Source organism: Cnephaeus nilssonii (assembly GCF_951640355.1).
Source record: "Cnephaeus nilssonii genome assembly, chromosome: 5".
In the NCBI taxonomy this organism is placed as follows: Eukaryota; Metazoa; Chordata; class Mammalia; order Chiroptera; family Vespertilionidae; genus Cnephaeus; species Cnephaeus nilssonii.
Genome location: NC_137076.1, coordinates 2,810,357 through 2,835,978, shown reverse-complemented (window position 1 = coordinate 2,835,978; position 25,622 = coordinate 2,810,357). Strand labels below are relative to the sequence as shown.

The 25,622-nt window shown below is 60.4% G+C and overlaps 1 protein-coding gene across 2 annotated transcripts in view; it reads right to left on the bottom strand.

Annotated features, from left to right (window-relative positions):
* Positions 1-25,622, bottom strand: part of UGT8 (UDP glycosyltransferase 8) — a 52,559-nt gene that overhangs the window by 4,799 nt on the left and 22,138 nt on the right. For both annotated transcript variants that reach the window (XM_079773124.1, XM_079773125.1), the window contains exons 2-5: positions 22,912-22,940; positions 21,151-21,974; positions 1,069-1,211; positions 11-87 (exon numbers count right to left, since the gene is read on the bottom strand). In XM_079773124.1, the coding sequence (XP_079629250.1) occupies positions 11-87; positions 1,069-1,211; positions 21,151-21,972 (1,042 nt within the window). In that variant the 5' untranslated portion in view covers positions 21,973-21,974; positions 22,912-22,940. The remainder of the gene's footprint in view (positions 1-10; positions 88-1,068; positions 1,212-21,150; positions 21,975-22,911; positions 22,941-25,622) is intronic.

Sequence of the window (25,622 nt, the reverse complement as noted above, 5' to 3'; positions counted from 1 at the left end):
GGCTACTCACCCAGCAGGTCGTTCTGTGGCAGCCACTCCAGGAGCTTCGTGTTGTTGCCCAGGTTCCTGGGTCTGGTTCCAGAAAACCTGCGGGCGCAGCAGACAGGCTCCTCTCAGACACCACCTCTCTCGCCGACTCCGGCCACAGCGTCGGGTTAACACGGAGCTGCCACATCCGCTGTGGACTCTTGGCAAGGAGCCATCTTTCACAACATTTCACGTTTTCACTGACAAGCAGGAGACGCCGGCTCACACGGCGGCCCGGTCCCCCCCTCCTCGCCTGTGCGCCGAGGGGAAGAGCACCCACAGGAACCTGTGCTGGGAGCCCGACCCCCCAGGACCCAGAGGAAAACCGGGGGCCCAGGGCCAGCAGGGTGACCGCCAGCTCCGCCCTGGCCATGGGCTGGGAGGCCACCAGGGTGTGCGGTCCCCCATCCGCCGGGACAGGGCTGGGGGACGGCCATGTTGGGCTGGCCCTGCCTTGGTCTCTGAAAGGAGAACCTTAAAGGCTTACCGGACGTGAAGTGTCCTACACCAAGCAGAGGGCACTGTCCGCGGAGCCTAACAGGAACCCCACAGGACGGGTCTGAGGGGTCGGCCAGGAGCTGTTAGAGGGCACGCTGCACCCTCCAAGCCAGCTATCGTGGCGCCAGTTCACCATTGGGCCCCCAGGGCCCACGGGGGCGGGGGCGCGGGGCACAGCCCAGAATCACAGCGCAGCACCTGCAGGGCGGGGCCGCCTCTGGGCCTCATCACCAGCATCACGGTCACGGCAGCTGTGCTTTAAGGGCCTGGCCCAGGTGGGAGCCAAAGCCCGTGGAATGTTCTACCCACGTACCACCCACCCACGGTCCCCCTTCCAGCCCTGATCTGAGGCACAGAGAAATGACAATGAAGGAGAATGGGTGAGGGGGCCACCCCCGCACCCCCACATCTCCATGCATTCCCACCTGGACCTCCCACACCAGAAACACACGCGGAGCCCCGCTGGGCCGCTGGGGCCCTGCGCCTGTCTCCGGCCTGCGGCAGGGCGGAGCGGGGAGAAGGGCGGGTCGGGCCGGGCCGTACCTCCAAATCACCTTCTGGGGCAGCCGCCCCAGCGCCCCGGCCAGCTTGTGGGCGATGTCCTCCGACAGGTACTTCACGCCAGCGCCGAAGGACACGAGGACGAAGCCGTGCTCGCTGGCGCCGTCCACCCAGCTCTGCAGGTCCTGGGAAGCAACCGTGGCGGCGAATGTGACACATGACAAGCTCCCCGTCAGTGTCCCGCCCGCCCGCCCGCCCGCCCGGTGAAGTGCCTCCGGGGAGTTTTCAAACCATCGGAGTGAGGACTCCAGGACCAGCATTTCCCTCTGAACACTGTATCTCACGGAGGAGGAGGGAGATGGCAGCAGCTTTGGTAAAATAACAGGCAGTGACACCCGGGCAGGACGGTGGTGGCCAGGCGGCCAGGCCCCGCTCTGTGCATGATGCAGCCGCCCCCCCTCCCCCCCGCACCCCGCCAGGGCAGGTCCGCTCACGGCTCCTTGGTCACGCTCTCAGCATCTGCAGCACATCTCTCCCCTCCCTCCCCCTGGGCGGTCACGGTGCCTGCGCCTTTATGGCAGGGCAGGCTCCCTCCGTGTGCCCAGACGAGCGTGCACACTGCAGAGCACATGCCTCCTGCACATGCATGACGGGAAACCACCCTCTGCCCTGCAGAGCGCTCACGGGCCGGAGCAGGACCTCCGGGCTCCGCAGGCCCCAGCCTCGCCCGCCGACCCCCCACCAACCTGCAGCTCCCCTCAGGCTGTGCCTGTCACCGGCCGGGGAGCCAGTGTCACCATAATGGGTGACATGGGGAGCAGGAGCCAACAGTCACCCCACTCCACTCCGTTGGCCCGGTAGCTGCTCACCTACACTCGGCTCTAAAGTGCTTTCCACACGTGGCTCCTGAGCAGACACGCTCCCCAAGCAGAGGGCCCTCACCTCCCGCAGGGTGAGGCAGGCCAGCTGTCTGAGGTCCGCCGTGGGACACGTGGCTCACACGCGTGGCCCAGCCAAGTGCTGGGGGTGCACAGACCGGCCTGTTTCCACGACGGGGCCCTCACACAGCAACACGCTTCCCGTCCCCCATGATTACACGGATGCCATGGGTCAGTCATGGGGCAGGAGGCGAGAGGGGCCGGAAGGGGGTGCCTTCAGGAGGAGCGGGCAGCCTGGCCCAGGAGACGGAGCCAGAGCGAGCCCGGAGCAGCCACGCCCAATGGCATACCCTCCTCAACACCAGGCAGCATCAGCCAGGAGGGTCCTGAGAGGGGGACCAGGAAGTACTGAGAAGGCATGGCAGCGGAGCGTGAGCTGTGCACGGGAGAGTCCGGGCGTGAGTCTTGCTGATACACTCAGGTCCCCTCCAAAGACAATGGAAACCCCTATAGACTGTGCCGGGAAGCAGCCGGCCCCAGGGCTGCGGGGGCGGAGGGGACAGGGCTCTGAGGTCAGAGGGGACTGGACTGTGGGGAGGAGGGGACTGTGGGGAGGAGGGGAGGGGACTGGGGGGGAGGAGGGGACTGGACTGTGGGGGAGGAGGGGAGGGGACTGCGGGGAGAAGGGGACTGGACTGTGGGGGAGGAGGGGAGGGGACTGTGGGGAGGAGGGGACGGGACTGTGGGGAGGAGGGGAGGGGACTGTGGGGGAGGAGGGGAGGGGACTGTGGGGAGGCAGGAGGGGACTGTGGGGGAGGAGGGGACTGGACTGTGGGGGAGGAGAGAGGGGACTGTGGGGGAGGAGAGAGGGGACTGCGGGGAGGAGGGGAGGGGACTGTGGGGAGGAGGGGAGGGGACTGTGGGGAGGAGGGGAGGGGACTGGGGAGGAGGGGAGGGGACTGCTGGGAGGAGGGGAGGGGACTGCGGGGAGGAAGGGAGGGGACTGTGGGGAGGAGGGGAGGGGACTGGGGAGGAGGGGAGGGGACTGCTGGGAGGAGGGGAGGGGACTGTGGGGAGGAGGGGAGGGGACTGTGAGGAGGAGGGGAGGGGACTGGGGAGGAGGGGAGGGGACTGGGGGAGATGAGCTGCAGGCCCAGTGGAAGAACTAAGAACTTCGGGGCTGAGCCCTAGACACCAGAGCCTGGGGCCCGCGCAGGCCTGGGGACAGCCAGCTGCCGCAACCATCTGTCCGATGGCGCCAGCAACCCCAACCTACACCCCAGGAGCGTGAGGGAGCGTGTCGGGAAGTGGTCCTTGGGCCTGTCGTCCTGGGGAAGGTCCTGCCCGGACCAGAGCGTGTCCTGCCCGAGGGGACTCGGCCTCGTTCCCATTCCGTGTCCCATGTGCAAACTGTCCCACTGAGGCCAGGCGGGCGGCAGCCACTCGCAGTCAGTGGGCGAGGGGGTCATGAAGGCTGTGGTGGAGGAGGCCCTCACCCCCCGCGGGACAGAGGGATCTGTGATGCTGCTGAGCCAACCGGCACTCAGCACACGACAACGCGCCCTGACAAAGCGCCTTCGGGAGCACAGAGCCACCGGTCAGCACGGGACGGCCACCGCTGTCTTGTGGGCGTGACTGGCACAGGCCCTGGTGGAACCCAGCTCAGAGCCGCTGGGTGACACCCCCAGCCCGCCGGGGCCTCCGAACCCCGCTTTCTCCCCTCAGAAGTGCTGACTGCACCTCAGAGGGGCCGCGGGGGTCTGAAACGGCTTTGCCACATGAGGTCACCCATGAGGTCACCCGTTCCCAGGATGACATCTCACTCGCAGCAGGACCGTGGCCAGAGCCGGTGGCCACACAGAGAAAGGAGGAAGCGGTTGTGGGTGCTCTGCACGGGCACTTTAGGTTTCTCAGGGCGGACTGATCACACACACACACACACACACACACACACACGGCGGACTGATCACACACACACACACACACACACACACACGGCGGACTGATCACACACACACACACACACACACACACATGGCGGACTGATCACACACACACACACACACACGGCGGACTGATCACACACACACACACACACACACACACGGCGGACTGATCACACACACACACACACACACACACACACACACACGGCTGACTGATCACACACACACACACACACATGGCGGACTGATCACACACACACACACACACACACATGGCGGACTGATCACGCACACACGGCAAAGGGCGTGCACACAGTGTCAGCGCACCCAGCTGCCGTGTCTCAGGATGCTCCGCAGTTTCTAAGAGCATCCCAGTGGGTTGGCCAAGCGGCCTGCGGAGGCGGCCCAGCCACGGTGAGGGTGGCGGCTGGATCCAGCTCTCGGGGGAGCCGGCCCCCAGCGAGCCTCCGGGAGAAAGGATGCGTCTTCCTTTCCACCGGGTCCTGGCATCTTGGCTCTCTCCCAGTCGGCTCTTTCTCTTTTCGCTGCGACAGTGACTACGGAAGCAAAATTCGAAACCCCGGCCTGAAGGGAGTTCCGTGTCCAAGGCTCCCAAGACCTTCAGGAAACCGCAGGGCCGACATCACCCGGCCGTGACCACAGGCGGAGAGGCACCCAGAGGGCAGTGTGGGGAGGACGCCCGGGTGGGAGGAGCTGAAAATCCCACCCGAAAAGAAAAACCCGCCCAGAGGTGGGGTCAGATCCGACTTCTGCTGCAGGAGAGCCTGGTGCCTGGGGAACGAGAGATCCGAGCTCTGGGCAACATGAGGCTGAGGGCGGGTGGGGTGCGGTGGGGAGGTGGCCACGCTTGCTGCTCGTCGGCGGTCCGTCGGCCGACCGTTCCCGGTTCTGCTGAAAACAGGCCAGCGGACGGGTATCCAGGGGCCCAGCGCTCGGGCGTGTCGGGTCCACTCGCCGACTCGGCAAACACCACCCAGCGCCCACCTGTCTCCCAGGCAGCGGGCGAGTGGAAGAGCAAACGAACGAGAACTCGGCCCTCAGAGAGCGCACCTCTCCAGTGTGGCCGCAGCGCCCCGGGACTGACCTCCCGTCGGGTCTGACCCGTTACCGCTCACTCCCCACAGCCCGCTGCCCCGCGTCCTCCTACAGCCCTCACTTACCATGCCCGCCCGGGACCCTCCCCTGCCCACGCCCGCGGCCCTCCCGCCGGACACGCCTCACGTGAGGTCGCCGTCGCGTGAGACTGGGGGCACTCACTGCCCAGGTCTCTCAATGGCCATCCGTACAAAGACCACACGCACATTTCCTTACTTTCCTTCCGTTCACTAGGTAAACGAGACTGTCTTTTCCCAGAAGCTGAGCTAACAGAGAATCCTGGGCATTTTAACGAAATGCCTCCTTTTTAGACTCCAGTCCAGCTGCGAAACCTCGGGGCCTGCCTGGAGGAAACGCCTCCGTCCCGGGAAACAGCGGACGTTCTCTGTGACCACATGGAGGTCACGGCCGACGGCGAGCAGGCTGTCGAGGTCAGAGAAAGAGGCTCCGGGTCAGTGCGCCCACGGGACACATGAGCTGGGTGTCTGTCCACAGCACTAACGAGAACACGGCCCGCGAGTCAGGATGCTGGGCCGTGGACAGTCGGGGCCCTGCCTGCAGTCCCGGCCCAGGGACCCCATCAAAGGCCCTGGTGGCCTTCGCTCAATCCGCTCCACCGGGGGGACACAGAACCACGCATACAAGTCTCCGAACAACACCACTCTGATGCCGGGCCGCCCCACCTCCTCCGACGGCCTCGGCCCACGGAGCCCCTGCCAGGCCCGGGCCACCCCACGTTCCAGGCGGGAAGGGCTTCACGTCTGAGTCCGACCGTCCAAACTCCGCACAGGCCAGCAGGGCCCACAGCGACCTCCTGACCCCAGGACACGCCCAGCCCGGAAGACCAGCCTGAGGAGGGCCGGCCGGGAGGCCTGGGAGCCTCGGTGCCACGGTTCCTCACCGCGCGGCCGGCTCGCTGCAGGTGTCTGGCCGCCCGTGGAAGACAGGAGGCCAGAGCGAGTTCCGTAGGAGAACGGAAACCGGGACAGGTGGCCGAGAAGCGAGTCTCCCCTCCGCCCGTGCACATGTGGTCATTTCATCCCAGTACCATCTCAGTTTACTGTAAACCCTCGTCATGTGTCCTCCAGAATAGTGTCAACTCAGCCATCTCCTCACCGGGGATACTGACCAAACATTCTAGGAACTCTCTCATTGTCATCCTCAGGGTCAAACCCTCATCAGTTTCAGCACCTGGTAGCACGGTGCCTGCAAGTTGTGTGTGTGTTCTCCACTTGGCAGAGTGGGAGGCCGGGAGCCAGCCGGAGAGGGGTCCGCTGGGGTGCGTGGCCCAGACAATGAGGACCCGGCCCCATCTGCCCCCCATGTCACCCCTGCAGACGGGGATTCCTACAGCCTCTCAGGAAGCCGGGACCCAGAGGGGCCAGGCAGAGGCTCGTCCAGGGGCGAGCGTTTCTGGGTGGAGCCTCGGCCAGTGCCAGCCTTCCAGAACCTTCCGGGCCGAGCCGACAGAAAGATGACACTACAGGGCACCCCCGGCGGGAAGGGAACCTCAGCCCACCGAGGGGACATGGGCTGTCCCACCTCCGTCACCTCTGTGAGCCGACGTGGGTCCCCTCTAGCTCACGTCACAGCAGCCCCAGTGCGTATCCGCACCGCGGCCCCCTAGCTCCTGTCTCGCCAGTGGCTTCTCTCTGGCTCCTGGGCCCTCACACAGTCACCGCCCGATCTGGAGCAGCGAGCACAGCCCTGCTGGACTCGGTCCACTCAAGCCCAGTCCACTCAGGCCCGGTCCACGCAGGTCGCGTCCACTCAGGTACCGTCCACTCAGGCCCCGTCCACTCAGGCCCCGTCCACGCAGGCCCGGTCCACGCAGGTCCCGTCCACTCAGGCCCGGTCCACTCAGGCTCCGTCCACTCAGGCCCGGTCCACGCAGGTCGCGTCCACTCAGGTACCGTCCACTCAGGCTCCGCCCACTCAGGCCCGGTCCACGCAGGCCCGGTCCACGCAGGTCCCGTCCACTCAGGCCCGGTCCACTCAGGTACCGTCCACTCAGGCCCCGTCCACGCAGGCCCCATCCACTCAGGCCCGGTCCACTCAGGCCCCGTCCACTCAGGCCCGGTCCACTCAGGCCCCGTCCACTCAGGCCCGGTCCACTCAGGCCCCGTCCACGCAGGCCCCGTCCACTCAGGCCCGGTCCACTCAGGCCCGGTCCACTCAGGCCCCGTCCACTCAGGCCCGGTCCACGCAGGCCCCGTCCACGCAGGCCCCGTCCACTCAGGCCCCGTCCACACAGGCCCGGTCCACGCAGGCCCCGTCCACGCAGGCCCCGTCCACGCAGGCCCCGTCCACACAGGCCTGGTCCACGCAGGCCCCGTCCACGCAGGCCCCGTCCACACAGGCCCGGTCCACGCAGGCCCCGTCCACGCAGGCCCCGTCCACACAGGCCCCGTCCATGCAGGCCCCGTCCATTCAGTGCTCCAGTTCTCAACACAACTTCCTGACTTTACCCACGAGAATAACTAAACTTCTCACCAGTCCAACCACCTGGCCTATCTGCCCCCCACATGCCCGAGCCACACTCTATCCACTGCCAGCCAGCACCTGCCCACACAGGTGACCTTTCACACTGACCCCCGTGTCCGGGCTCGTCCCTCCCTCTGTCCACACGCAGGGCCCTCAGCAGGGCAGACGCCACCTTCTACCTCAGCCTCTGACCTGGGCCAATTGAAGAATTTACTCTGTAACTTCTCTTCTTGGACAGGACTGTGTAGCGCTCATCAGACTGTTCACGTTAAACTTGTTATAAAGCTCTATGTACCCCGACGTCCTCCCCTCAGCAAACCATCAACGCCTACAGGCCACAGCCCCCAAGCTGCCCACGACTTGTGCCCACTCAGCACCATCACCGGCCTCCTCTCCGTCTGGGCTGACAATGACGTTCACTAGACGAGCGCCATCGAGTTACCATGGGTCTGTCCCAAAGGCGCACGTGTGACTCCTCCTCCTGTGACCTGCATGTGTGTTTCCACCGTGACGTGCATCTGTGGAACCTGCAACAGCTGCAGGTGCGCTGAGCACTGCAGGGACATTATGCCTCCCGCGTAAGTTTACAAGGCAGGTGGGAGCCCGGCCGGCGTGGCTCAGTGGTTGAGCGTCAACCTAGGAACCAGGAGGTCACGGTTCGATTCCCGGTCAGGGCACATGCCTGGGTTGTGGGCTCGATCCATGTGTGGCGTGCAGGAGGCAGCCGATCCATGATTCTCTCTCATCGTTGATGTTTCTGTGTCTCTCGCCCTCTCCCCTCCTCTCTGAAATTAATAATAAAAATATATTTTAAAATAACGGGAAAATAATAAATAAAAAAATGAAAGGCACGTGGCCGATGCCTTGAGGATTTGGCATTTCCCAAATGGCCCGGGTCCACGGAGCCCCACCAGGCCCACCCCTCCCACATTCCAGTGACGTCTGTGGGCATCACTTTGTTCCAGTGGACACGTGGGGATGACAAAGGCACGTCCTCGATCCCGCCCAGGCGCTGCTGACGACAGACCTGGAGGCGTGCTGCCTCTGAGCGGGTCTGGGCGAGGGGACAGGAAGGAACCTGCATCCACAGGAAACCAGCCTTCGAGCTGGACAGTCTGAGCGTCCCACCCAAGAGCTGAGGCGTGCTATGGAGAGAAACGTGGCCGGAGAAAGAGGCTGCAGTAGCATCTCCAAGAAGAGGCGTCAGGGGCGGAGGGGACAGGGCTGTGGTGGCAGAGGGGACGAGAAGAGGCTTCCGGCACTCTCAGTGGCTCACGCTGCCTGGCCCTGGTGACTTAGTGCCTTTGTGGCCCAAGGAAACTGGGGTGCCCACCCCCACGAGAGCGCGAGGTACAGGGGGTCATTCCCTCGGGAACAGCGGCGAGGAGGCTTGCTGGCGAGGGCCTCGGGTCCTGCAGCTCCGAGAGCCTCACCCACAGGGCCCACAGGGAGCTGGCGCTGGCAGTCCGTGAACTTGGCGAGGCCAACCTGGGACCCGTCCTGGGGGACCTGGGTCGAGGGGCAGGTGGGGAAGGTCCTGGCATCAGAGACAGCAGAGGTGGCAGCGTGAGGAGCCCTCGGGGCAGAGAGGCGGGTGCCCAGCAGGACAGCAGAGAACCTGCTGTCCACAAAGAAAACCCACCATGAAGCGAGCGAGGAACACGGTCAGGGAAGGGCAGGGGCCAGGGCCAGCAGGAAAAGTAGAAAAAGACCTTAATTTATGGCAAGTTCATCCTGGGCTCCTGTCACCTGACAGGTGGTTCTCACAGGCTAAGTCCTCAAAGCCAACGGAGACCACGCACCCAGGTCAAGTGCAACAGCAAGGACCAGAGCCTGGACGCCGCCCTGCCTCCCGAGGGCGCAGAGTTCAGAGGGAGAGGGACGGTCCGCAGTGACGCCCACAGTCATGGCGCCTCGCAGAGCCGCTCACACCAGGGGGAGCCTTCACCTGGGACAGTCGTGGGCCCCGGGCGGCCAGTGCCCAGTCAACATGCAACGGCAGCCCCCCGGGAGCAGCCTGAGTCACCCGCAGTCTCGGCAGGAGCCCCGTCCCTGCGCAGAGGGCCCTGCGGCCCTGACAGCCGGTCACCCGGGCTCAGCCGGTCACCCGGGGCCAGTCCGGAGCGGTGACACCCAAGTGACTGTCCCCGCCGTCTGAATCAGTGGCTCTGACTCTCCCTCCGTGACGCCCGTGGCCCTCAGAGCAGAGCCCGAGGCAGAACACACCCCCTGGGGCCGCAGGGAGTCACGCAGCTGTTTTTGTTTTTTGTTCATCCTCACCTTAGGATATTTTTTCCACTGATTCCAGGAGAGAGTTTAAGGGAGGTGGGAGGGGGAGAGAGAGAGGGAGAAAGAGAGAAACAGACGTGAGAGAGACACATCAATTGGTTGCCTCCCACACGTGCCCCAACCGGGGCGGGGAACCTGCAGCCCAGGTATGTGCAGGGAATCAAACCCCAGACACCAATGCTCTAACCACTGAGCCACCGGCCAAGGCACGGCATGGCTTTTTAAATAAACATGTGTTTCTCATGTACCAACAGAAACCGAACAGCAAACTTACATTGGTTTGCTTACAACCTCAAAAAGCCACGAGAGAGGTGACATCAGAGGGAACGTGACGTCTCATTGGTTGAGCTGCACGGCCAGGTCACCGCACCTGCCGCCCTGAAGGCGATGAGCTAGTCACACCGCGGCTCAGCAGGTGGAACTCATGAGAGGAATTCAGGAAGCAACGTACCCTCAGCCTCACCGATCGGTTAAAAAAAGCAAAAAACAAGCTTAGCCAAAGAATCTCGTATTGAAAAAATTGAAAAGACACAATGATCAAGTCCTAACTAAATAAACGATGACAGAACGTCCCCCCCGTGGCCCCGGGTGCCGAGGGCCTGGCCCGTGCGGGCAGCGCGCTCTGCTCGCCCTGTCCGGTGTACCTGCCGACACCGCGCGGGCGGAGACCCCGGCACACGTGAGGCACCGCAGCTCCAGGCCCCGGAAGCTCAGGCACAAATGCAGAACACGTTCCACGGGGTTAATGACGTTGAAGAGGCCGGTCTCCCACCAGCCGCACGTGCACCGGACGTTAGCGTGTCTTCGGCCACGGCGGCGACTCTAACAGGGGACAGGACAGAGCGTGTGGGTAGCTCTGGGCCCGTCTGCTCCCTCCTCTCCCTCAGTGAGGCCTGTCTCTTCCCCTCCAGGGGAATGCCTGGTGCCTCAGAACGACTGACCTTCACCTCGCGACGGCACAAGGACACGCTTACGTGACCTCCTGTGGTAATTGATGCCGTGCACACAGGTGGATGGAGAAATAGACGACTGCTCACTTTTGTTTTTCTGTCCATTTGCAAAGGAAGAGAAGACTAATAATTCAGTAAAGGGAGAAATTTCGACTCTATAATTCCTTCAGGTTTAACTGCATGTGTTTTACAGTCTCAAAAACGAATAAACCCACGCAGGCAAGGTGTTTCATTGCTGATTGAAAAATAAATTAATAAAGTTAATCACAGGCTAAACCCCAACCATCTCACCATCCCATCAATACGCTCAGCAGAAGCGTCTGATGACATCTAACCCCCAATCATGGTGAGAGCTCAGCCAACCAGGAAGAGCCCAGCTCCTGGACGCGGTGAGTTCCACGGACAACACCGGATCGCTGACCTGTGCCGAGTGAGAGGAGCAGGCTCCCCATTCCGATCAGGGACGGGCAGGACGCCCCGTCCCCACTGCGCTCAGCACCACACAGGTCTCACCAACGCAGCAGCACAAGAGAAGGAGATAAAAATGTACCGACTGCGAAGAGAGAGCCGAGAAATGATCCTCTCTGTAGAAAGTGGAAAAGAATCGACCAAAACCTCCCAGTACGAAGAAGCGATGGTGACAAGGTTGCAGGCTGCGAGGGTCAAAGACAAGGCAACCCCTGTCCTGGTGCCAGCTATGGACAGCGGGACCTGGAATTAAACAGTGCCGGCTGAACTGGCACCTCCAAGCGTGAGATGCTCAGGTAGCACCTAACAAAACATGCAGGACCCTGACGCCCGAAGCCGAGGGCGTCACATTTGGGGACAGGCGGGGGCAACACTGTCAGATGTCAGTGCCTCCATCTCCACCTTCAGGTTCAACACCCTGGAATCAACCCCCAGCGAGTCACGCTGTGATCCGACAAACTGAGCCTAACGGTGCTGTGGAGGCAAAGCCCCCGGTCATCTCCACCTACTGACGGGGACCGAGCGGAGGGCTGAGGCTGACCAGCGCCATGGCCAGCTGTGAGGCTACAGGAATCGGGACGGGGTACTGACGGGGACCGAGCGGAGGGCTGAGGCTGACCAGCGCCATGGCCAGCTGTGAGGCTACAGGAATCGGGACGGGGTACTGACGGGGACCGAGCGGAGGGCTGAGGCTGACCAGCTCCATGGCCAGCTGTGAGGCTACAGGAATCGGGACGGGGTACTGACGGGGACAGAGCGGAGGGCTGGCCAGCCTCACTGTGACTGACGCTACAGGAACTGGACAGGGGTACTGATGTGAGAACAGACCGCAGATCAACGGGATGAACAGAGCCCAGAAATAGACCCATAACCACAGCCAACCCACCTCCCACACAGGAGCGAAGACCAGGTGCTCAGCCAACGGTGCTGGAGCCACTGGACAGCCACGTGCAAAACATGAAGCTAGACACAGACCTCACACCTTCAACATTACGTCAAAATGGATCACAGGCTGAAATGTGAAATGCAAAACCATGAAACTGCCAGAAGGTAACCTAAGAGCACGGACCACACCTACGCACGGCACCTGCACCTGGACGGCACCTGCACACAGCATCTGCACGTGGACGGCACCTGCACACGGCACCTGCACCTGGACGGCACCTGCACACAGCATCTGCACGTGGACGGCACCTGCACACAGCATCTGCACGTGGACGGCATCGGCGCACGGCATCGTCCCAGTGTAGGCGGGACCTGCACGTGGCACCTGTCCCAGCATGGGTGGCACCTGTGCGTGGGAGGCACACAGCAAACACTGGTCACTAAGTGAAGGAACCAGCACATGGTACGAGGCCATGGCCAAAGTGATGAAGGAGCTTCGGAGCCCAAACCCAAGTTCAGACCACGTCACGGATGGGTCACGTGATGAGTGGATCACGTGACGGGTGGATCGTGTGACAGGTGGACCCAGGGCAGGAAGTCCTTGTGAAAGACCCATCGGCCGCCTTCCTGGTCACAGCGCGGAGCACAGACGGCCTCAGGCCGCGGCACTAAGTGGCTCTTTCACATAAAGTTGTTCTCCTTTTCCTGTTCTGTGCTCACACGGTCACTCCTCGCGGAGCCAGGACACCAGCCTCGGACACGTGCTTGCTGTTTCCCGTCCGCCTGGCGTGGAGATGCAGTCGGAGGGAGTCAGCGCCGGGAGGCGGCCTCACGGGGTCCACAGTGAGTCAAGGGCACGAGCTAGTCCGACACCTGGGCATGTGCTTTGGCTTCTCAAGTGCCTTTCAACTTGCTCTTTCGCTTCTGGCCGTGGTCCAGAGGAGGGAGAGGCCAGAAAGAGCCCGTCTGGCCTGGCGTTCCGGGAGAAATGGCACCAAAACCCGATCTCCACTCAACATTACCTGACAGCGCAGCGCATCTCAGCCAGGGAGGCACTGCTCACAGTCACTGTTTCACGTGGCGTGTGACTGACCTGCAGCTCTCCACATGCATCCCGTCCTCCATGACTTTACAACATGCTCTAGAGCACAGGTTTCTACATGCTTTACAACATGCTCCAGACGCACAGGTGTCTACATGCCTTACAACATGCTCCAGACGCACAGGTGTCTACATGCTTTACAACATGCTCCAGATACACAGGTGTCTACATGCTTTACAACATGCTCTAGACCAGTGGTCGGCAAACTCATTAGTCAACAAAGCGGCAAACCGCAGCTCACGAACCGCATGTGGCTTGCGAGCCGCAGTTTGCCGACCACTGCTCTAGACACACAGGTGTGATTGCAATCCGCCTTCCAGGAGCCTCTGATGCCAAACACCCTTCTCCCCTCACGTGCACACAGTGCGGCCTGAGACGGGCACCGTGCCGGCAGGAGGGGCACAGGTCTCGGCGTGGGGCTGGCGTGCCTCCACCCACTGTGGTGGGATGTGGGCTTGGTACCCGGGGAGGTGGAGCGAGCAGGTCCCCGAGGCTGGAGCAACACCGATGAGGAGTGTGGCTCACCCAGAGTCGACCAGCACCTCCGAACTCCCCAGTGCTTCCTTCTGAGGGAGGACGCGTTTCCGACAGAACTGCGATGTGAACGTTTCATGTGCACCGCGGTGTCTCCTGCTCCCCCCGCGTCTCAGGCAGCGGGTGCCGCCTACTCCCCCTTGAAGCACAGGGAGGCGCACCCGGCGCAGCAGCCCGCGTGGGGCCACAGTCCCGATCCCTTGCACTCGGCCACTGTCCCTCGGGTGCTGGCTGTGAGCAGTTAAAAGGCCATGTGTCACCGCCTTCCCGGAGAAGGGCGGGCCTTCAGGCACGGTCACTCGTGTGCGTGGGCGGTGAGGCCCGGGGCTGGGGACACACGCGGTGTGCCCGCGCGCCTGGCACTGCACCTCTGCCCTTCACTGAGCAGACCGGCCGCTGGTATTGATTCTTCTGACCCGTGTCTTCCTGCCTCCTGGCCTCCAGTTTCAGTATAAAATATTCAGGACCCGGAAAGTAACCAGGCAGCGGGCGCTGTCAGCACCGAGCACTGAGGCCTCGGGCGCTCTCTGCTCGGTGCCGAGGCTCAGAGAGAGAAAGGACGGGTCCCCAAGGCGAGGCGGCGGGTCCAGGGCAGGGCGTGGGGGGCTCTGGGTTTGGGGGTCGGGTTGGGAGATGAAGGGGAGCAGAATGAGGGAAAGGAGAGATCGTAGAAGGCCATGCGTGCGCCTGGCAGTTGGCTGGGGCGGGTCTCCTTAAAGGGCGGCATTGATAGTCACTCTCTGCAGGTTAAAGGAAAGCACTTCGTTAAAGCACTTCGTTAACGTGCCCCTGACCAGGACCTGCGCCACACTCGGCACAACCGCTATCCCTGGAGCCTCTGCCGTGTGCGGGTCACTGTCTGTCTTCTCACACAAAGCGCACTGTGTCCAGGGCCCTGGGGCTGTGTCCAGCCGGGACACTCATTGCTGAGTCCGGGCACGAGGAGACGCGGGCACAGCTGTGGCCCCAGCTGGCAGCAACCACAAACCTCGGCTCTGAGAACCGGGGCTCGGGCCCTGCCAGCTGAGAGGGCAGAGTTCTCCACGTGAGAGCAACGACACGCGTGTCCCATCCATGTCTCTGTGGGGGAGCAACTGCACCAGAAGGGAAGCAGCCTTGGGAACCAAGTCAGGTGACCTCACACGGCAACTGCTCCAAACCGTTTCCATCCAACATCATAACTAACACCAGTTTTGGCTGTGTCACCACGCACGTCCAGGCAGATACACTACACTCTCTGCATCAGACGTGACTACAGGCAGCCCGTGTCCGTTCTGGGAAATGGACTTGGCCCCGTCGATGGCACAGGTGTGCGTAATCAGCACGCGAATCACTTCCCGAGAACAGCTAGACAGCCTAGTGGCCCAAACCACACCTGTCTGCACAAACGTCTGCCCTTTCCATCGTAAAGCCAGTGAGTGCGTCTTACGTGAGGTTTTACTTACGGGACAAGTTACTTAAGACTTAAATAGCCGTAGGTTGCAAAAAAGAAGTGAAGAGAGCAAGCGCATTGCTGGAGGAATGTGAACGGAGAACAGGTGAGCCGCAGGCGCCTCCAATCATTGCCCCCCCCCCCCCCCCCGAGGAATGTGTGTTTGGAACTGCGCCAAGTTCTGGGCACCTAAGCTTCGTGGCAGAGTGGAAAATTCCTTACTTCCTACTGCTCTCTATACTTTCCAACTAAGCATGAACTTCCCCAAAATGAAACCGAATCTGCAAAGGCTTTAAGCATTTTCCTATTTTAATGTTTGCCTTTAGCGATAACATACTTTACAAAATCTTTTTAAAAATTCCATATAACCAAAAGGGGAAAGACACAACTTTTAAGGTGATGAGAAACCAAATTGTGTATCTGGCTTGGTGTGTTTTGTGTGATTCTCTGTAAGATTCCAATCCAAGGGAAAAACATCCCCCCCATAAAAGTGGCAATTCAATTATCTTCTCTGAAAAACTGCATTTTCTGTATCGTGCAAAATAAAACCAAATGATGGTTTCAATTTTAATCATGCTTTTTAGAAATCAAATACAGCATTTCTGATGACTGTGAACAGCATTTCTGATGACTGTGCAGGGTCTGCTGGAAGTCCAAGCTCGCTGTGTGAGCTGGAACCCCTTCCACCTGCCGATCTGCCCTGCCACCTGCACCCGTGAACATGACTGAGAGGCACCTGCACAGACCGGCTCAGCTGGACTCGCCGACCTGCCTGCCCAGACCCAGTGCTCTAAGTGAAAAAAGGACGTATTTAATGTGTGCCCGGTGCTCACTAGAGGCGGGCAATGGCTTCTCCCCACAGAAGGAAGACAAAATACGCACTCAACCCACAACACCTGTGCGGAACCCCGCGAGCACATTTCGCACGAGCCCGCAGGTGCCGAGCTCAGCCTGCAGGGACCTGGAGGGACTGCGCAGAGGGAGGACCTGGAGGGACCGGCCCAGAATGAGGGCCTGAGGGACCAGCTCAGAGCGTGGGCCGGAGCCCGGGGGCCCGAGCGGAGCCCAGACGAGAGTGAAGGACACAAGAGCACACTCCACAGCAGGGTGTGTGCGGGACGCGACCAGCGAGGAACCAAACAACCACCTGAGGAAGTAACAGCGAGAAAGGAGGAGCTGACCACAGGGACGCAGCCTAGGATTAAATGACGCGCTGAGAAGCCGACACTCCAACCAATGAGCTCCGAGGCAGGTGCTGAGCCGCTGCACACCTGGTGGGGTAGCACAGCCTCTCCACAGCGTGTCCGGAGAAGGCCCACAGGGGCTGCGTTGGGACGAGCGTCTCCGTGGACACACGCCCTGCATCACGGGGAAGCCACAGGCCATGCCACAGCGAGGGACAGAACATACCCTGTGCCCCTGGTTTCACACTTCTCACACCTGATCTGCTCACAGGCGGCAAGTCCAAGAAACCAGCCACTCAGTGTCCCCCCAGCCATCCTGGGGAAGGACAGAATGACAGACGGGCTCCTGACCCCGCCTCGGTCTCTTACCTCTGCCTCTCTCATCTGTGTCTGTCCCTACGACCAAATTCCCCATCTCTAGAGCTGGAGAAGGCGCCCCGGAGCCTGCTGACCTCAGGGTGCAGGGAGGAGGAGGGCGCCCCTGAGCCTGCTGACCTCAGGGTGCAGGGAGGAGGAGGACACCCCTGAGCCGGCTGACCTTGGGGTGCAGGGAGGAGGAGGACACCCCTGAGCCGGCTGACCTTGGGGTGCAGGGAGGAGAAGGACACCCATGAGCCTGCTGACCTCAGGGTGCAGGGAGGAGGAGGGCGCCCCTGAGCCTGCTGACCTTGGGCACAGCATACCAGGGCCAGGGCACCCAGGTCACCTCTGCAGCCACGGCAGCCACAGTCCCCGCTCTGACACATGAGAGACCAGGTCAGTTCACGCAGAGGGAAGTAGACGGGACCTTGTCTCATTGTCAGTGGCATGGCGGCTGCTCTGATTCACTGCGGGACGGACCTGGACGGCTGCTGGGGCTGCAGGTGGGATGCATCCGACACTCGGGGCAGACAGGTGACGCTGTGACACTGACAGGGCTGTGCCGAGGACCTCGCATTTGGCAACAATTCCGTTTGACGCCGGTCATTTAATACGAACCACGTACTGAGAGCTGCCGTGGCCCCGGGAGTGGGCTAGACGGGGACACCACCTGGGCACAGGAGCGAGGCTCCCACGGACTGGTTCAGCAGCACCTCCAGACACCCCACAATTCAGGGGTGATGTGGCCGAGATTGCGACCCACAGGGCCTAAGCCTCTCAGCCAGTGGGAACCCACCTAGGAATCAGCAGTGGAAATGCGTTCATTTTGGGTAAACGCACGATGCCTTCACGCTGCCTTCATCCCCCTGCGAAGCCACCGACAGCTGCGAGGACACCTACTAGGACTACATGTCCTCACTTCCGACTGCTGCGAGAACACCTACTAGGACTACATGTCCTCACTTCCAACTGCTGCCTCCCGGGCCAGGGCGGGGATGGAGCCTGCAACCCAGGTACGTGCCCCTGACCAGAAATCGAACCCATGACCGTTCAGTGCAGGGCCAGCACTCTAACCACTGAGCAACACCGGCTGGGACCTACATTCACATTTAATACCTAAGGGCCCCGGACAGACAGGGACCTGCTCACAGAGGGGACTGGGTTTCATTAAAGCAAAACCACACCCACTCGGCATCCGTTTCCCCGCATCTCCACTCACTAGTCATCTCCCCACTCACTAGCCATCTGCCCAAATCTCCCCACTCACTAGCCGTCTCCCCACATCTCCACTCACTAGCCGTCTCCCCACATCTCCCCACTCACTAGTCATCTCCCCATATCTCCACTCACTAGCCGTCTCCCCACATCTCCACTCACTAGTCGTCTCCCCACATCTCCACTCACTAGTCTCTCCCCACATCTCCACTCACTAGTCTCTCCCCACATCTCCCCACTCACTAGCCGTCTCCCCACATCTCCACTCACTAGCCATCTCCCCACATCTCCACTCACTAGTTATCTCCCCACATCTCCCCACTCACTAGCCGTCTCCCCACATCTCCACTCACTAGTTGTCTCCCCACATCTCCACGCACTGGTCATCTCCCCACATCTCCACTCACTAGTCGTCTCCCCACATCTCCACTCACTAGTCATCTCCCCACATCTCCACTCACTAGCCGTCTCCCCACATCTCCACTCACTAGTTATCTCCCCACATCTCCCCACTCACTAGCCATCTCCCCACATCTCCACTCACTAGTTGTCTCCCCACATCTCCACGCACTAGTCATCTCCCCACATCTCCACTCACTAGTCGTCTCCCCACATCTCCACTCACTAGCCGTCTCCCCACATCTCCACTCACTAGCCGTCTCGCCACATCTCCACTCACTAGTCATCTCCCCACATCTCCACTCACTAGTCGTCTCCCCACATCTCCACTCACTAGCCGTCTCCCCACATCTCCACTCACTAGCCATCTCCCCACTCACTATCCATCTCCCCACATCTCCACTCACTAGTCACCTCCCTACTCACTAGTCATCTCCCCACTCACTAGCCGTCTCCCCACATCTCCACTCACTAGTCGTCTCCCCACATCTCCACTCACTAGCCATCTCCCCACTCACTATCCATCTCCCCACATCTCCACTCACTAGTCACCTCCCTACTCACTAGTTATCTCCCCACTCACTAGCCGTCTCCCCACATCTCCACTCACTAGTCGTCTCCCCACATCTCCACTCACTAGTCGTCTCCCCACATCTCCACTCACTAGCCGTCTCCCCACATCTCCACTCACTAGTCTCTCCCCACATCTCCACTCACTAGTCTCTCCCCACATCTCCACTCACTAGTCATCTCCCCACATCTCCACCCACTAGTCATCTCCCCACATCTCCACTCACTAGTCATCTCCCCACATCTCCACTCACTAGCCATCTCTACTCACTAGCCATCTCCCCACATCTCCCCACTCACTAGCCGTCTCCCCACATCTCCACTCACTAGTCTTCTCCCCACATCTCCACTCACTAGTCATCTCCCCACATCTCCACTCACTAGTCATCTCCCCACTCACTAGCCGTCTCCCCACATCTCCACTCACTAGTCATCTCCCCACTCACTATCCATCTCCCCACATCTCCCCACTCACTAGTCATCTCCCCACTCACTAGCCATCTCCCCACATCTACACTCACTAGTCATCTCCCCACTCACTATCCGTCTCCCCACATCTCCCCACTCAGTCGTCATCTCCCGACTCACTAGCCATCTCCCCACATCTCCACTCACTAGCCGTCTCCCCACATCTCCACTCACTAGTCGTCTCCCCACATCTCCACTCACTAGTCGTCTCCCCACATCTCCACTCACTAGTCGTCTCCCCACATCTCCACTCACAAGCCGTCTCCCCACATCTCCACTCACTAGCCATCTCCCCACTCACTATCCATCTCCCCATATCTCCACTCACTAGTCACCTCCCTACTCACTAGTCATCTCCCCACTCACTAGTCGTCTCCCCACATCTCCACTCACTAGCCGTCTCCCCACATCTCCACTCACTAGCCATCTCCCCACATCTCCACTCACTAGTCTCTCCCCACATCTCCACTCACTAGTCTCTCCCCACATCTCCACTCACTAGTCATCTCCCCACATCTCCACCCACTAGTCATCTCCCCACATCTCCACTCACTAGTCATCTCCTCACATCTCCACTCACTAGCCATCTCTACTCACTAGCCATGTCCCCACATCTCCCCACTCACTAGCCGTCTCCCCACATCTCCACTCACTAGTCTTCTCCCCACATCTCCACTCACTAGTCATCTCCCCACATCTCCACTCACTAGTCATCTCCCCACTCACTAGTCATCTCCCCACATCTCCACTCACTAGTCATCTCCCCACTCACTAGCCGTCTCCCCACATCTCCACTCACTAGTCATCTCCCCACTCACTATCCATCTCCCCACATCTCCCCACTCACTAGTCATCTCCCCACTCACTAGCCGTCTCCCCACATCTCCACTCACTAGTCATCTCCCCACTCACTATCCATCTCCCCACATCTCCCCACTCACTAGTCATCTCCCCACTCACTAGCCATCTCCCCACATCTCCACTCACTAGTCATCTCCCCACTCACTAGCCGTCTCCCCACATCTCCACTCACTAGTCATCTCCCCACTCACTATCTATCTCCCCACATCTCCCCACTCACTAGTCATCTCCCCACTCTCTAACCATCTCCCCACATCTACACTCACTAGTCATCTCCCCACTCACTATCCGTCTCCCCACATCTCCCCACTCAGTCGTCATCTCCCCACTCACTAGCCATCTCCCCACATCTCCACTCACTAGCCATCTCCCCACATCTCCACTCACTAGCCGTCTCCCCACATCTCCACTCACTAGCCGTCTCCCCACATCTCCACTCACTAGCCGTCTCCCCACATCTCGACTCACTAGCCGTCTCCCCACATCTCCACTCACTAGCCGTCTCCCCACATCTCCACTCACTAGTCATCTCCCCACATCTCCCCACTCACTAGCCGTCTCCCCACATCTCCACTCACTAGCCGTCTCCCCACATCTCCCCACTCACTAGCCATCTCCCCACATCTCCCCACTCACTAGTCATCTCCCCACATCTCCCCACTCACTAGCCATCTCCCCACATCTCCCCACTCACTAGCCATCTCCCCACATCTCCCACTCGGCAGCTTCTCCCCTCATTCTGCTCACACTCCACAGCGATGGCTGGGTCAGGAACCCCTCCAGCTCGTGTCCTGTCCACGTTGCCAAGTGACCCCAGGCATCACAGACGGGCTCCCGGGCCCCGACCCTCCCATCAGGGGACAGGTGAGCTCTGTCCTCCCACCTTCAGCAGGGTTTCTGCTCAAATAGCCACCCCTATGCTTCTGAAAACCCAGACTGACGGGGGACCCTTGGACACGGGTCCAGGGACGTGCGGGCCTTACCTGGGGCAGCGGGCCAGCCGGCTTGGTGAGGATGCCGCCCACGTAGACGACGTTGGGCAGCGTGGGCCGAGGGAACTCCAGCGCCACGTCGGTGCACAGCATCCACAGGCTGGAGCCTTGCACCAGGTCATACAGGGAGCGGCCGGACAGCAGCCCGTGTTTCCGCATGACCCGCTCGTACTTGGGGAGCACCAGCAGGTGCACCCCCAGCCGCGACACCAGGTACACACCCACGTTCTTCATCCTCTGCACCAGGCTCATGCGGTCCGTGAGCAGCGAGTTGAACTCGGGCACATAGGCGAGGGGCGCGGGGGCGCCCACCTCGGCCGGGTACCAGAGGCCGGTGGAGAAGACGGCGTACTGCACGCCCAGCAGGTGCGCGATCACGAAGCCGCACATGTCGTTGGGGTCGACGAGCAGCAGGTCGAAGCGCTCCCGCCGCAGCGCCCGCAGCAGTGCGCTGTTGCCCAGCATCATGTCGCAGTTCTGCGTGTAGTGGTCCAGGATGTCAAACAGCTCCACGGCCGTCAGCCGCCCTGCGAAGATGTTGCGCATCTTGGCCTGCAGGAAGGCGTCTGAGGCTGAGCTATTGAAGATGCCCGGGTAGCGCCACAGCCCGTAGTGGGGCGAGGGCGCCATGTCGCGGCCCTCTGACAGCAGGAACACGGTGCGGTGGCCCCGTGTGTGCAGGGCAGCGGCCAGCGTCTTGAAGATGTACATGTGGCTCTCAAACATGATGGGCGGCACTACGATGATCTTGGCGGTGTCGGCGACCCCGAGGGCGCCCCACAGGAGCACCAGGTATGGCAGGCAGGACGTCATCGCTGCAAAGACAGAGCCCGCTGAGCACAGCCTCACCACGGCCACCTGCCCAGCTCCTGCCCCAGGACCCCTCCTCTCTAACCACCTGTGCCCTGCAGGTTCACCTGAGCGAAGAGGACAAGGTTCACCTGAGCGAAGAGGACAGCTCACAGGCACACCGTGCACGGCTGCACGGGTGAGGGAGGCCTGTTCTGCTCACCTCCAGTGTGACCCTGAGACTTCCTGAGTGACATGGGCCCCGGGGACCATCAGTCCGTCGTTTCACTGAGCACCACGTCAGCCGGGGAAGCTGGCGAGAGGCGTGTCTCTCATTTAAATCCTTCCACCTCGGCAGCTACGAGCTTCCCCAGCTACGACCAGGCAAACACTGTTTCACCAACGGCTTCAGGTCGAGTTCTCCAGAACACTGTCCCCAGGAAAGCGACGAACAGTGCTGTCTGCCTTTGGTCCGGACAACCCCGTGTCCCCTGAGACGCACTCGGGACTTATCTGGGCAGGACACGGGACAGGAGGTCGGAGGGTTGCCTGGTCTGTCCGGGCCCTGGAGGGCGGCAGTGAGGACGCCTGTCCCGCACAAGCTGTGGGTGCCCCAGCTCAGGGCTGGCCAACCTCCTGCCCTCCATGGGGACAGACAAGGTGCAACAGTGAATCGTCCGCTGGCACCGTGACAAGCGACGACCCAGCCTGGGGGACAGTTCGGTGCGAACTACCATCCCCCATGCTACCTACCATCACGGGAGCTAACGTAACACAAGCCATCAGCGCCCAAACAGAGAAAAGGTCCCGGCAAGAACTTGGCAAGAAACTGGGCACTTTTACTTCAAGGATCACCTACAACAGACACCTGCCGTCACCCACCAGAACCTGTTCTTCCTCTTATCGCCCATGAACCCGTCTGTACAAAACCCACCACCCACAATGCAGTTTTAACAACGGTACCTTCTCAACATTCAAACACTGCCAGCAACCTAAAAAAAAGAAAGAAGAAGAAAGATGTCAATAGCAGGCAGGGGAGAGGTTAAACATTACATTTCCAGGGCGTTCTCCTCTCCCTCCAAGGACGGCGAGGCACGACGGCACCCTGCCATTCAGCGTGAGCAGAAGTAGCGCGTTATACACGTGAGGAACACCCACGTCAGATGCTGCCCAACTGGCCATGAGGGCTTTAAGCAAATGGAGGTGGAGAGGACGCTGCTCCCGCAGCAATGAAGTGCGTTACGCTGGTCCCAAGGGCTGTGGTGGGAGGGAGGGTGTAGCCAGTGTCAGGGACACGGCCCGAGCCGTGGTCCACGGCGCAGCCTCGCAGGGCGTCGGCTCTTGCCTGGCCACTTCCAGGGAAGAAAACGTTAGGGACCCGAAGTCCACATGTTCTGAATTCCCAAAACGAGATTTACGCAAAAATTTATTTCAGCAGCGTGTCCATGGCCTGTATCCGCGGCCTGTTACCGCCCCAAGTCCACGCGGACACGGGTGGCGGGCCAGTGGTCTGCAGCGCCCACGGGTGTGTGTCAAGGGGGCTGGGGCACCCAGTCCAAGCACCTAGTTTTCAAACTGTCACTCCCTCTGTGTCCCAAACAGCTGGGAAACAAACCCATTTCTCATCACAGAAGGCCGTGGACGGGCCGTCCAGAAGAGAAGCTCTGTGAACCTCATTTTATTCTTTCTTTTCTATTTCACATTGTCTTTCGGTCATGGATACGACGTAAAAACAAGCCACACAACATGGTCTTTTGTTGGAAAGTGATTTCTGAGAGGGAGGAGGACAGACGGATGGGAGTGGTCATGACCTCGCTGTCCCAGGAGGAGGCCGCCATGGCTGCTGAGAAGCCGCCTACACCTGTGGTGCCTGAGGAACTGAAATTTAAATCTTATGTAACGTAGACACCTGCGGCTGGTGGCTGCTGCACTAGAATAAAGTTTAAAAAGGGCATAGAGCCCAGCTGGCATGGCTCAGTGGCTGAGCGTCAACCTATGAACCAGGAGGTCATAGCTCGATTCCTGGTCAGGGTACAAGCCCAGGGTTGTGGGCTCGATCTCCAGTGAAGGGCGTGCAGGAGGCAGCCGATCCATGATTCCCTCTCATGTTGGATGTTTCCGTCTTTCTCTCCCTCTCCCTTCCTCTCTGAAATCAATAAAGATATTTTTTAAAAGAAACTGTGGCCCATCCAGACAGTGGAGTATTACTCAGAGCTAAAAAGAAATGAGCTCCGAAGCCGTGAAAAGACGTGGAGGAACTTCAACGCACATTCCTAATGACAGATGCCAGCGGCCAAGGCCACGCACTGTGTGAATCCAACTACGTGCCACTCGGGAAAGGGAAGGCCACCAGACAGTGCCCAGGAGGCGCACGGGGAGGTTCCGAGCAAGGAAGTGACCTGGCCGTGTGACCGGTGGCGATGGACAGGTGTGTCATGCTCGTCCAACCACAGCACATGCAGCACCAGTGGCCCTGATGCAAGCTGTGGACGCTGGGTGATGAGGACGTGTCCCTGGGGTTCATCAACTGTGGCAAAGGTGGGAGGAGCCCATGTGTGGCAGGAGGTGTATAGGACGTTTCCGTACTTCCGTGAACCTAAAACTGCTCCAAAAAAATAAAAGCAATAAAGCGCATAAAATACCTTTAAATTTAACTAAAAGTATATTTGTTCTCTACTGGGTATGACAAGCCTTTTCCTGAAGACACAGAAGTAATACAAACTGTGCAGAGACACTATATTATGTTGTTGTTAATCCTCACCTGAGGATATTTCCCATTGGTTTTTAGGGAGAGTGGGAGAGAGAGGGAAAGACAGAGAAACATCGACGTAAGAGAAGCACACCAATAGGTTGCCTCCTGCACGTGCCCGAATTAGGGGCCGAGCCAAGGAGTAGCCTGTAGCCAAGGTACGTGCCCTCAACCGGAATTGAACCTGGACCCTTAGGTCCGCTGATCCAAACCAGCGGGGGGGCGAAACACTGCGTTGTGTAATGGAAGACTATATCCCATAAGATGTCTTCCTTCCCAAACCACCCTGAGCAATGTGGGCAGCACATCAGAGCCATCCTGAACCTGAATTGGTTTTGCAAGTACAAAGCTCGTGTCACCCGTCTTACTGAAAGCACCATGAGGGCTTCCCACAGGGGCTGCGTGGTCTGGGCCCCCCGAGTGGCAGCCTCCCTGCACACCCTGCCTGCCCTCTCAGTGGCTCCTAACACAGAAGCTCCGTGCATGCTGTTCCCGCTGCCAGCCATGCTTGTCCTCGCCCTGCAGCTCCACTCAGACCCTGCCTCCAGGACCGCGCTCACAGCCTCCCTCGCGGCCCTTCTGTGCCCTCCACAGGGCTGGGGTCTATGGGTCTTTCTGTGACTCACTGACGAGATCTATTTTCCTCCAAGTTCCCAGCGGGCGGTTCATTTCCACCTGCCAGCGGCTGACCCCGAGGGCATGGCCCTTTCCCACCAGGAGTGCCGTGAGGAGGGTGGAGCTTAGAACGCACCCAAGGACTGCACGCACAGGCGGCCACACGGGGTTTCCTTCATGGAGTTGGCCGGGAGGGGCTTTCATGACAATGCGCGTCCTTGCGAGGGCACAGCGTGGTACGTGAGCCCCTGGGAAACGGTGAATTGGCAGAAATGTTCTGAAACACAAGCGGCAGGTCACCGTATGCTAA